Source organism: Dendrobates tinctorius, unplaced genomic scaffold (genome assembly GCF_039654945.1).
Source record: "Dendrobates tinctorius isolate UK_male_01 unplaced genomic scaffold, ASM3965494v1 ptg000470l, whole genome shotgun sequence".
In the NCBI taxonomy this organism is placed as follows: domain Eukaryota; kingdom Metazoa; phylum Chordata; class Amphibia; order Anura; family Dendrobatidae; genus Dendrobates; species Dendrobates tinctorius.
The window spans coordinates 364213-376851 of NW_027362132.1; the positions used below are offsets into that span (position 1 = coordinate 364213).

The 12639-nt window shown below is 41.1% G+C and overlaps 1 protein-coding gene across 1 annotated transcript in view; it reads left to right on the forward strand.

The window, feature by feature from the left end:
- LOC141077905 (uncharacterized) overlaps positions 1–12639 on the forward strand; it is a 110319-nt gene that overhangs the window by 32574 nt on the left and 65106 nt on the right. The window contains exon 6 of the mRNA XM_073564676.1: positions 6398–7506. Within this exon, the coding sequence (XP_073420777.1) occupies positions 6398–7506 (1109 nt within the window). The remainder of the gene's footprint in view (positions 1–6397; positions 7507–12639) is intronic.

Below are 12639 nucleotides of genomic sequence, written 5' to 3' on the forward strand. Positions count from 1 at the left end.
CGTTCATCATTTTGGCAATGCGGGGGTCCCTTTTTAGGATCAGCAAGGCATAATCTGACATGTGGGCCAATGTTCCCGGTGTCAATGATACACTGCGAGTGCTGGTTGGAGGAGCACTTTCTGGCAAATCCACATCCCTCCAGTCACGCACAAACCCTGTACCAGACCTTGCCATGCCAACATTTTCACTTGCCCCACGAGATGCATCCTCCTCCCCTAAGTAATCATCCCCATCATCCTCCTCCTCCTCCTCCTCTTCTTCCTCCACCTCGTCCAGGAGAGGTCCCTGAGCAGACAATGGCTGAATGTCATCAAGGATTCCCTCCTCCTCTTCCTCCTCATCAACATTGGCTGCAGAAGCCTGCTCCTTAAGGTGCGTCAAAGTTTGCATGAGCAGACGCATAATTGGGATGCTCATGCTTAGGATGGCGTCGTCTGCGCTTACCAGCCGTTTGCATTCCTCAAAACACTGAAGGACTTTACAGAGGTCTTTCAGCTTCGACCACTGCACACCTGTCAACTCCATGTCTGCTCTCAAAGTGCCTGGCCGTGTATCCTCCCACAAATGCATTATAGCCTGCCTCTGCTCGCACAGCCGCTCCACCATGTGCAGGGTGGAGTTCCACCTTGTTGCAATGTCGATAATGAGGCAGTGGTTGGGAAGGTGGAGCAATCGCTGCAGCTTCTGCATACGAACGGAGTGTACAGGCGACCAGCGGATGTGCGCGCACAGTCTTCGCACCTTCTGGAGCAGGGCTGTTAACTCCGGATAATTTTTGAGGAAGCACTGCACCACCAGGTTCAAGGTGTGAGCCAAGCAAGGTATGTGGCTGAGTTTTGAAAGGGCTATGGCTGCCACAAAATTACGGCCGTTATCACTAACTACCTTGCCTGCCTCAAGATGTACACTGCCCAGCCATGACTCAGTTTGTCGCTTCAAGTACTCGGCCAGCACCTCGGCGGTGTGTCTGTCGCCCAAACACATCATCTGCAACACAGCCTGCTGATGCTTTCCACTAGCTGCTCGATAGGGGGACACCTCGTGTGCAACAGTGGCAGCTGCAGATGGAGTGCTCGTACGACTGCGCTCTGTGGACGAGCTTTCGCTTCTGGAGGAGGAGGAGGAGGAGGGTCGATCGCCTACAGCCAACTGTTTCCTATACCGTGGGCTAGGCAGCACTGTCCCACCACCGCTGTCCCCTGTGGACCCTGCATCCACCACATTAACCCAGTGCGCAGTGATGGACACGTAACGGCCCTGGCCATGCCGACTGGACCATGCATCAGTTGTGAGGTGCACCTTTCCGCTCACTGACTGCTTGAGTACATGGACAATGCGGTCTTTCACATGATGGTGGAGGGCTGGGATGGCTTTGCGAGAGAAGAAGTGGCGACTGGGTAGGTCATAGCGTGGTACTGCATAGGCCATGAGTTCGCAGAAAGCTGCGCTTTCCACCAACCGAAAGGGCATCATCTCAAACGAGATTAGTTTGGCAATGTGGGCGTTCAAACCCAGTGTACGCGGATGAGAGACTGAGTACTTTCTTGACCTACTCATAGTGTCTGGGAGGGTGAGCTGGACTTGAGAGCTGCATATGGTGGAAGTAGCGGTGGACAGGGCGGACTGAGAGAGGGTTGATGATGGTGATGGAGTTGGTGTTCTTTCTGATGGCCTAGAATCAGTCTTTCGTTGATATAACAGTGGGATTCCCTGACTGCTGTGGCCTTGCAATGACACCTCAACATTTGCTGCTGTGCTAACCGGTGGGCTTACAGTGGGGGAAACAATGTAGCGTTGCTGACTACCTTCGTTGTGATCAGTTGCACATGTGGCACTTGAGGTTTGGTGTTGTGTCCACGCTTGCAAGTGCATGGTGTTTAAATGTCTAAGCATGCAACTGGTATTCAAATTTTTCAGATTTTTCCCTCGGCTAAAGGTCTTTGCGCACTTCTTACAGATAACCTTGGCCTGATCATGAGGATTTTGTTCAAAAAAGTGCCACACTGCACTCTTCCTACTTTGGCAGACATTTTGCAGCCTAGCACGCTGTGATCTTTTGACTCTCTGGACAAGCTGTCCAGCAACTCTTTTGATTTTTGGAACCTGTCTTTGGAGTGCTCCGGGCCTGCCAGATAACAGCTGTTGCGATGTCGATGTCTGCTGTGGATGCTCCTCATCTGAGCTATTGTAAGCAGCACCCTCTTCCCCCAATGGATGCCAATCTGGGTCAACAACTGGGTCATCCATCACCTCCTCTTCAATGTCATGTGCACCTTCCTCTGTGTCACCGTGTATGGTGGTATAGTGTGCGGGAAGGGGCACCTGAGTCTCATCAGGGTCAGAATCTGGCTCTGTACACTGCGAGGACAATGTAGTGCTCTGAGTGAATGTACCAGCAGAATCATCCATCAGCGGCTGTTCATCAGTGCACTCCATGTCAGATTCATCTTGGCCTGGGTAATTCACCATTTGACTTGATAATCCAGGCATGGTATGTGAAAACAGCTCCATGGAGTAATCAGTAGTATGGCCTGCGTCATCCTTCAATCTTGGTTGGGCTGAAGGACACAAGGAAAGGTGTGGTTCATGAACATGAGCCTCCAATGACGACTCAGTGCTTTTACTTTTTACAACTGAAGAAGAGGAGGCGATAGAGCTGGAGGCTGAGTCAGCAATGTAAGACAAAACTTTTTCCTGATGCTCTGGCTTTAAAAGTGGTTTGCCAACTCCTAGAAAACTAAGCCTTTGAAGCCTTATGGAGCCAGAGGATGATGCAGGCTCAACACCTCCTGCATTCGGTCCTATTTTGCTCTTGCCACTACCATCAGATCCACCACCAACACCATCATTACCAGCTGCCAACCCCCCGCCCAATTCCACGGCCTCTTCCACCAGCCTTCCTCATTTTTGGTAGAAATGTAGACAAAACCCAACAAACTATATAGTAATGTAAAACAAGGTACAAGGTGTCTATAGGACAGGGGAGATTTTGAATTTCTGCTCACACTAGTGGACACTGGACACTTTTGGATTGTGTGAGGCCCACTGAATATCTGAGCGCTATGTCAAAGGCTCGATGGCACAGCTGTGACCAAAGTGACTAGAGGATAAGTGAGATTTTGAATTTCTGCAGACACTGGACACTTTTGGATTGTGTGAGGCCCACTGAATATATGAGCGCTATGTCACAGGCTCGATGGCACAGCTGTGACCAAAGTGACTAGAGGATAAGGGAGATTTAGAATTTCTGCAGACACTTGTGGACACTGGACACTTTTGGATTGTGTGAGGCCCACTGAATATCTGAGCGCTATGTCACAGGCTCGATGGCACAGCTGTGACCAAAGTGACTAGAGGATAAGTGAGATTTTGAATTTCTGCAGACACTGGACACTTTTGGATTGTGTGAGGCCCACTGAATATATGAGCGCTATGTCACAGGCTCGATGGCACAGCTGTGACCAAAGTGACTAGAGGATAAGGGAGATTTTGAATTTCTGCAGACACTTGTGGACACTGGACACTTTTGGATTGTGTGAGGCCCACTGAATATCTGAGCGCTATGTCACAGGCTCGATGGCACAGCTGTGACCAAAGTGACTAGAGAATAAGTGAGATTTTGAATTTCTGCAGACACTGGACACTTTTGGATTGTGTGAGGCCCACTGAATATCTGAGCGCTATGTCACAGGCTCGATGGCACAGCTGTGACCAAAGTGACTAGAGAATAAGTGAGATTTTGAATTTCTGCAGACACTGGACACTTTTGGATTGTGTGAGGCCCACTGAATATCTGAGCGCTATGTCACAGGCTCGATGGCACAGCTGTGACCAAAGTGACTAGAGGATAAGTGAGATTTTGAATTTCTGCAGACACTGGACACTTTTGGATTGTGTGAGGCACACTGAATATCTGAGCGCTATGTCACAGGCTCGATGGCACAGCTGTGACCAAAGTGACTAGAGGATAAGTGAGATTTTGAATTTCTGCAGACACTGGACACTTTTGGATTGTGTGAGGCCCACTGAATATCTGAGCGCTATGTCACAGGCTCGATGGCACAGCTGTGACCAAAGTGACTAGAGGATAAGGGAGATTTTGAATTTCTGCAGACACTTGTGGACACTGGACACTTTTGGATTGTGTGAGGCCCACTGAATATCACAGCGCTATGTCACAGGCAGAAATTAGCTAGTGTATCACAAACTACAAGGTGTATGTAGAATTGGGCAGAGTAGGAATCTCCCTAGAGTGCAGGTCTGTAAGAACGGAACATGTCCTCGACTTATTCTCACAGAGTGACACAGATAGCTTCACTGTGGCTGTGATAACAGCCGTTACACGGTTCTGTGTGAGGAGCGTACACCACTGTATGGTGTGAAAAAATGCACGCTCAGTACCTCAGCAGGACAAAAAAAAAATTGGGATTGCTTTTAAAAAAGCAGTTTGCAGAGCAGTGGGTAAACAGCAATGCAGCTGTCAGGAAGCCTTAGAAGGCAGCCCAACAACCAACACCACTGATCCACCACAATATAGCCTCCCCTTGCACTGCACACACAGTGACTTGTGTGTTGTGCAGGCCAAATCGCTAGCAGCAGAAGCAGTTTTTTTTTCTTCTTCCCTGCCTAACGCTCTCCCTACAGAATCAGCAGCAACCTCTCCCTATACTAAGATCGGCAGAAGTAAGATGGCGGTCGGCGTGCACGCCCTTTTATACCCCCTGTGACGCCCACCAAAGCAAGCCAATCACTTGCATGCCCTTCTGAAAGATGGTGGTGACCCGTGCCTATGTCATCACGTTGCCCACAGTGTCCGTGGATCCTGATTGGCTGAAAAAGAGCGCAAAACAAACTTTTGAAACGCGACTTTGGCGCGTAAGTCGCCGACCTCGTGGCCGACCTCATCCTAGGGTCGGGTTTCGTTTCATGAAACCCAACTTTGCCAAAAGTCGGCGACTTTTGAAATTTTTCGACCCGTTTCGCTCAACTCTAATCATGAGGCAATTTTCTGTATGTAGAACTGTCACTTAATAAAGCATTCATTTGATCCCTGTATTGGGCGGTATCCATGATCACGATCAGACCACCTTTATCTGCTTTTTTAATTGTTATTTCAGTTGTTTTTTTAATTTCATCAATGGCTCTCTGCTGTTTGTGACTCAAATTACTTTTTTGCCTCTGTGCTTTAATTGTTACGTCCAGCTCTTGAGTTCCCGCTTCATGACATTTTGAAACTTGTCCATGCACTCAGCTCTGGACTGGATGGGATAAAAACTCAGATTTTTTATGCATAAATTTTCTGCTTGAAAAACATCCCTAGAAACAATGGTATTAGTGGAATGTAACTCATTCAAATTCTTTAATGCTATCTGCTCAGAGAAATTGAGACCATTATATTCATTATGTGCAGAAATATTCGTAACAATAAGATCCGGTTCTTGTGCAAAGACACAAGAGTAGTCAGTAAACGGGCCACGGTCACAGCAGGAAATAAATACACAAGCCGCAAGCTGAGCACAGAGGACTGAACCAGAGGAGAACAGCGCTGTATCTGGCAGATTCCGGCCATGTGCTTTGCGCTTTAGTAGGGTGTGGTACTTTCCAATTGGCTGAAGTAGGGAGCAGATTACTCCAGCTGGACAGCAGGAACAGATCCCAGGTGAGATTGGACACACCATATGCAGAAGTCCTAATATAACTAAATGACAGAAAACCAGAATAGTAGAAATCCCCATAAAATGATTCCATGTTAATAATTAATTCACTGAGGGTTATAATCCTTAGGAGGAGTGAATATTTTGACTCTACAGCCACTTTCCGGAAATTAACATGCAGTGGATGTTAGAGTGAAAATTACACATTTGCCATTTTATTACCCAGCACATAGTGCCCAGATTGTGCTCCAGGAGACACACACCGCAAATTAAGTGGATTCTTCTCACTATAATATTGCTAAATACAGGGATCCTAAATGTTGTTTGCGCACACTGCAAGACTCCGAAGTGAGAGCGGATTTTGCTGGATTGGTTTATAGAAACCTTGTTGCTTTTCAGCAGCCTTTGAGCCACTAATAGTGTGGGAACCTCTGGTTTTCCACTGACAGATGATGGACCTGAGTGGGGACTTGTTTTTGTGAGATGAGAATTGGTATTATTTTTGCCTACATGACATTGATTGGTTTCTTTATATTTGATATTTGGGAGGCAGAATGAACAAACAGTTGAACACCGCACACTACTGGCTCATCCAACAAGGTTTTCTATTAGACTGTGAACTGTCATTGCCTTGGGAAATAATTAAAGTTTTTTACATAGCTTGCCATTTTTATGGACAGTTTAAGTAGAAATGTTCAAAAATATAAAACTTAAGGATATTTTATTAATTTTTTTATCTTAGCAGACGACTGTACCAGGAGATCAGAGGGACAGCTGACATCTTCAGTTTTTAAATCTGATGATCTTGAGATCCTACAAGATACAACTGAAGTGATTACTTTTACTCCAGATATAGCATCATCCATTCACAGCAAAGACCTGTCATCTGATCCTATGAAACAGGTCCCGTCTTCTGATTCATTACTGACTACTAAGGAAAATCAAAGTCACAAAAGAGGCAATAAAAAACAAACTGCTCCTAAAGCAAAGAAGTCATTTTCATGTTCAGAATGTGGGAAATGTTTTAATCATAACTCAAAATTGGTTAGGCACCAGAGGACTCACACGGGGGTGAAGCCCTTTTCCTGTTCAGAGTGTGAGAAATATTTTACTCAGAAATGGGACCTTGTTGCTCACCAGAGAATTCACACAGGAGAGAAGCCTTTTTCATGTTCAGAATGTGGGAAATGTTTTAAACAGAAATCAGACCTTGTTATTCACCAGAGAATTCACACAGGGGAGAAGCCTTTTTCATGTTCAGAATGTGGGAAATGTTTTAAGTGTAACTCAAAATTGGTTAGGCACCAGAGGACTCACACAGGGGAGAAGCCTTTTTCCTGCTCAGAATGTGAGAAATGTTTTAAACAGAAATCAGAGCTTGTTACTCACCAGAGAACTCACACAGGGGAGAAGCCTTTTTCATGTTCAGAATGTGAGAAATGGTTTAATCACAACTCAAACTTGGTTAGGCACCAGAGAACTCACACAGGGGAGAAGCCATTTTCCTGTTCAGACTGTGGGAAATGTTTTAACCAGAAATCAGAATTGGTTATTCACCATAGAACTCACACAGGGGAGAAGCCTTTTTCCTGTTCAGAATGTGGGAAATGTTTTAAACAGAAATCAGACCTTGTTATTCACCAGAGAATTCACACAGGGGAGCTTTTTTCATGTTCAGAATGTGGGAAATGTTTTAATCTTAACTCACATTTGATAAGGCACCAGAGAACTCACACAGGGGAGAAGCCTTTTTCATGTTCAGAATGTGGGAAATGTTTTACTCATAACTCAAATTTGGTTAGGCACAAGAGAGTCCACACAGAGGAGAGGCGTTTTTCATGTTCAGAATGGGAAATGTTTTAACCAGAAAGAGAATCTTGTTAGACATAAGAGCAGTCACACAGAGGAGAGGACTTTTTCATTTTCTTAATGTGGGAAATATTTTACTTGGAAATCAATTGTTAATAAACATCAGCAATGTCACATAGGGGAGAAGCCTTTTTTTGTTTAGATTGTTGCAATCGTTTTAACCAAAATTGGATCTTCTTAAGGTACTGTCACACTTAGCGATATCGCTAGCAATATCGCTATAACTTGTGACGTTATAGCGATATTGCTAGCGATATCGCTGTGTCTGATACTTACCTACGACTCGCTCTCCCGCTGGTTATCGCTGATCGCGCGAGAACGTCCAGGAACGTTTCTCGTCGTCAGCTTCCTGCGGCGCTTCCTGTTACAGGTAAGTAGCGACCCCCGACCCCTGCGATGTCACTGGTGAGATCTTCCTGTGTGGCAGCTCACTAGCGACCACTTAGCAATGCACCAGCAATCCTGACCGCTTCATATTGCAGTACCTTTAAAGGGATTATCTCTTGTCATTCCTCATGTTTGCTGATAAAAGGATAAAACTAAACTTTATTACTTCCAAATGTAAATCTATACCCATAATTCACCCCCTGAAGGTTAGTCAGTAGGTGACTAATAGAAAAAACATATCTCACATCTCAGTATATAGGGTGAGGTGATGTATACACACTCACTCTCCAAGCCTCTCATTTCTACAGGCTTCATCGTACTCACCAAAGACGTCATCAGGAGACTATTTAATATTGACCTATATTCAAGCGAGACTAAACGAAAAAAAAACTAAAATCATGTTATCCGAAACAGTCAGAAAACTAGCCCCATATTGGCAGATCGCAGACCTCAGACTATATACTGTGTAAGTATATAAGACCCTCCAGTGTCAGGAATAGATAGTATGTGACAATACAGTATAATTCTTGTGATTTTCTCCTATAGGGACTGCCCTAGTTTGGTAATGTAACTGCTGTTAATTAGTAGTGCAGACAAATTGTCCTAGACTAAACTCAGTCTTCAGACGGCCCAATATGTACCACTCAGGGAAAACTTACCTGCTCCAAAGACCATTAGCAGCTTCTAACTAATGGCCATGCTGCGGTCTGTCAGGGAATGAGTGCAATATCGTTATACAGACTAGGGATATGTGCAGTCATAATGTCTGGGAGATCTGTGCCATTATTTAGTATGAATATGGAAATTATCTCTGACAGTTAAGTGTTCCCTGAGCGGTATATACGGTATTGTCACATACTATCTATTCCTGACACTGGAGGGGCTTATAAACTTACACAGTATATAGTCTGAGGTCTGGGGTCGCCCAATATGGGGCTAGTTTTCTGACTTTTTCGGATAACATGATACATGATTTTAGGGTTTTCTTTGTTCAGTCTTGCTTGAATATACAGTTGTGCTCAAAAGTTTACATACCCCGGCAGAATTTTTGCTTTCTTGGCCTTTTTTTCAGAGAATATGAATAATAACACCAAAACGTTTTCTCCACTCATGGTTATTGGTTGGGTGAAGCCATTTATTGTCAAACTACTGTGTTTTCTCTTTTTAAATCATAATGACAGCCCAAAACATCCAAATGACACTAACCTTCAGGGTGTGAATTGTGAGTATAGTTTTACATTTGGGATTAATAAAGTTTAGCTTTATCCTTTTGTCAATGAATCTTCTAATCAAGGGATAAATATATATATATATTTTTCTCAGTGAACTCATTCCTCATGTTTGGCCTCATTAAAATAAAAACACTCATACTCAGCTGGCGTGCCGGCTCCACTTCAGCGGTGTGGAGACTCACTGTCCTGGGGCTTATGTGAGGTTCTCACATCACACGAGCCCTGCACCCAATCAGCAGCAGCTTCACTGTTCCTTCTTTCGGACGTATTGAATATCATCAGGAAGCCAGGGCTGCGGCTGCTCTGTGACGGCCTCATGATGCTTGATTTGTCCGAAGGTGGGGACAGTGACGTCAGCGCTGATTGGGCACAGGGCTCACATGATGTAAAAACCTCAAAAGAGCCCCAAGAACACAAGCGCCAACACTCATGACACGGTGCCAGCATGGGAGGTTTGTGTAAGTGTTTTTATTTTAACAGGACCAAACATGAGGAATGAGAAGGGGTTGTCCAACTAGTTGTCAACCTTTTTTATCAAAAACCCCACACAGGGAAAAGTCATTATTATACCGAGAGTGTGAGAAATGCATTACAGGAAAATCGTATTTTGTTGACCTTCAAAAATAACTCAGATGAGGAGAACCTATATATATTATTCACAAATTGTACAAAAACATGATGCACGCGGCGTGCGTTCAAGGATGGAATATTATATGGGAGTTTTATAGGATAAATTCAAGGTGAGAATATTATATGGGAGTTTTATAGGATAAATTCAAGGTGAGAATAATATATGGGAGTTTTATAGAATAAATTCAAGGTGAGAACATTATATGGGAGTTTTATAGAATAAATTCAAGGTGAGAACATTATATGGGAGTTTTATAGGATAAATTCAAGGTGAGAATATTATATGGGAGTTTTATAGGATAAATTCAAGGTGAGAATAATATATGGGAGTTTTATAGAATAAATTCAAGGTGAGAACATTATATGGGAGTTTTATAGGATAAATTCAAGGTGAGAATATTATATGGGAGTTTTATAGAATAAATTCAAGGTGAGAATATTATATGGGAGTTTTATAGGATAAATTCAAGGTGAGAATAATATATGGGAGTTTTATAGGATAAATTCAAGGTGAGAATATTATATGGGAGTTTTATAGAATAAATTCAAGGTGAGAATATTATATGGGAGTTTTATAGGATAAATTCAAGGTGAGAATATTATACGGGAGTTTTATAGAATAAATTCAAGGTGAGAATATTATATGGGAGTTTTATAGGATAAATTCAAGGTGAGAATATTATATGGGAGTTTTATAGGATAAATTCAAGGTGAGAATATTATATGGGAGTTTTATAGAATAAATTCAAGGTGAGAATATTATATGGGAGTTTTTTAGGATAAATTCAAGGTGAGAATATTATACGGGAGTTTTATAGGATAAATTCAAGGTGAGAATATTATACGGGAGCTTTATAGGATAAATTCAAGGTGAGAATATTATACGGGAGCTTTATAGAATAAATTCAAGGTGAGAATATTATATGGGAGCTTTATAGGATAAATTCAAGGTGAGAATATTATACGGGAGTTTTATAGGATAAATTCAAGGTGAGAATATTATACGGGAGTTTTATAGAATAAATTCAAGGTGAGAATATTATACGGGAGTTTTATAGGATAAATTCAAGGTGAGAATATTATACGGGAGTTTTATAGAATAAATTCAAGGTGAGAATATTATATGGGAGTTTTATAGGATAAATTCAAGGTGAGAATATTATATGGGAGTTTTATAGAATAAATTCAAGGTGAGAATATTATATGGGAGTTTTATAGGATAAATTCAAGGTGAGAATATTATATGGGAGTTTTTTAGGATAAATTCAAGGTGAGAATATTATACGGGAGTTTTATAGGATAAATTCAAGGTGAGAATATTATATGGGAGTTTTATAGGATAAATTCAAGGTGAGAATAATATATGGGAGTTTTATAGAATAAATTCAAGGTGAGAATATTATATGGGAGTTTTATAGGATAAATTCAAGGTGAGAATATTATACGGGAGTTTTATAGAATAAATTCAAGGTGAGAATATTATATGGGAGTTTTATAGGATAAATTCAAGGTGAGAATAATATATGGGAGTTTTATAGGATAAATTCAAGGTGAGAATATTATATGGGAGTTTTATAGGATAAATTCAAGGTGAGAATAATATATGGGAGTTTTATAGAATAAATTCAAGGTGAGAACATTATATGGGAGTTTTATAGGATAAATTCAAGGTGAGAATATTATATGGGAGTTTTATAGAATAAATTCAAGGTGAGAACATTATATGGGAGTTTTATAGGATAAATTCAAGGTGAGAATAATATATGGGAGTTTTATAGGATAAATTCAAGGTGAGAATATTATATGGGAGTTTTATAGGATAAATTCAAGGTGAGAATAATATATGGGAGTTTTATAGAATAAATTCAAGGTGAGAACATTATATGGGAGTTTTATAGGATAAATTCAAGGTGAGAATATTATATGGGAGTTTTATAGAATAAATTCAAGGTGAGAATATTATATGGGAGTTTTATAGGATAAATTCAAGGTGAGAATAATATATGGGAGTTTTATAGGATAAATTCAAGGTGAGAATATTATATGGGAGTTTTATAGAATAAATTCAAGGTGAGAATATTATATGGGAGTTTTATAGGATAAATTCAAGGTGAGAATATTATACGGGAGTTTTATAGAATAAATTCAAGGTGAGAATATTATATGGGAGTTTTATAGGATAAATTCAAGGTGAGAATATTATATGGGAGTTTTATAGGATAAATTCAAGGTGAGAATATTATATGGGAGTTTTATAGAATAAATTCAAGGTGAGAATATTATATGGGAGTTTTTTAGGATAAATTCAAGGTGAGAATATTATACGGGAGTTTTATAGGATAAATTCAAGGTGAGAATATTATACGGGAGCTTTATAGGATAAATTCAAGGTGAGAATATTATACGGGAGCTTTATAGAATAAATTCAAGGTGAGAATATTATATGGGAGCTTTATAGGATAAATTCAAGGTGAGAATATTATACGGGAGTTTTATAGGATAAATTCAAGGTGAGAATATTATATGGGAGTTTTATAGGATAAATTCAAGGTGAGAATAATATATGGGAGTTTTATAGAATAAATTCAAGGTGAGAACATTATATGGGAGTTTTATAGGATAAATTCAAGGTGAGAATATTATATGGGAGTTTTATAGAATAAATTCAAGGTGAGAACATTATATGGGAGTTTTATAGGATAAATTCAAGGTGAGAATAATATATGGGAGTTTTATAGGATAAATTCAAGGTGAGAATATTATATGGGAGTTTTATAGGATAAATTCAAGGTGAGAATAATATATGGGAGTTTTATAGAATAAATTCAAGGTGAGAACATTATATGGGAGTTTTATAGGATAAATT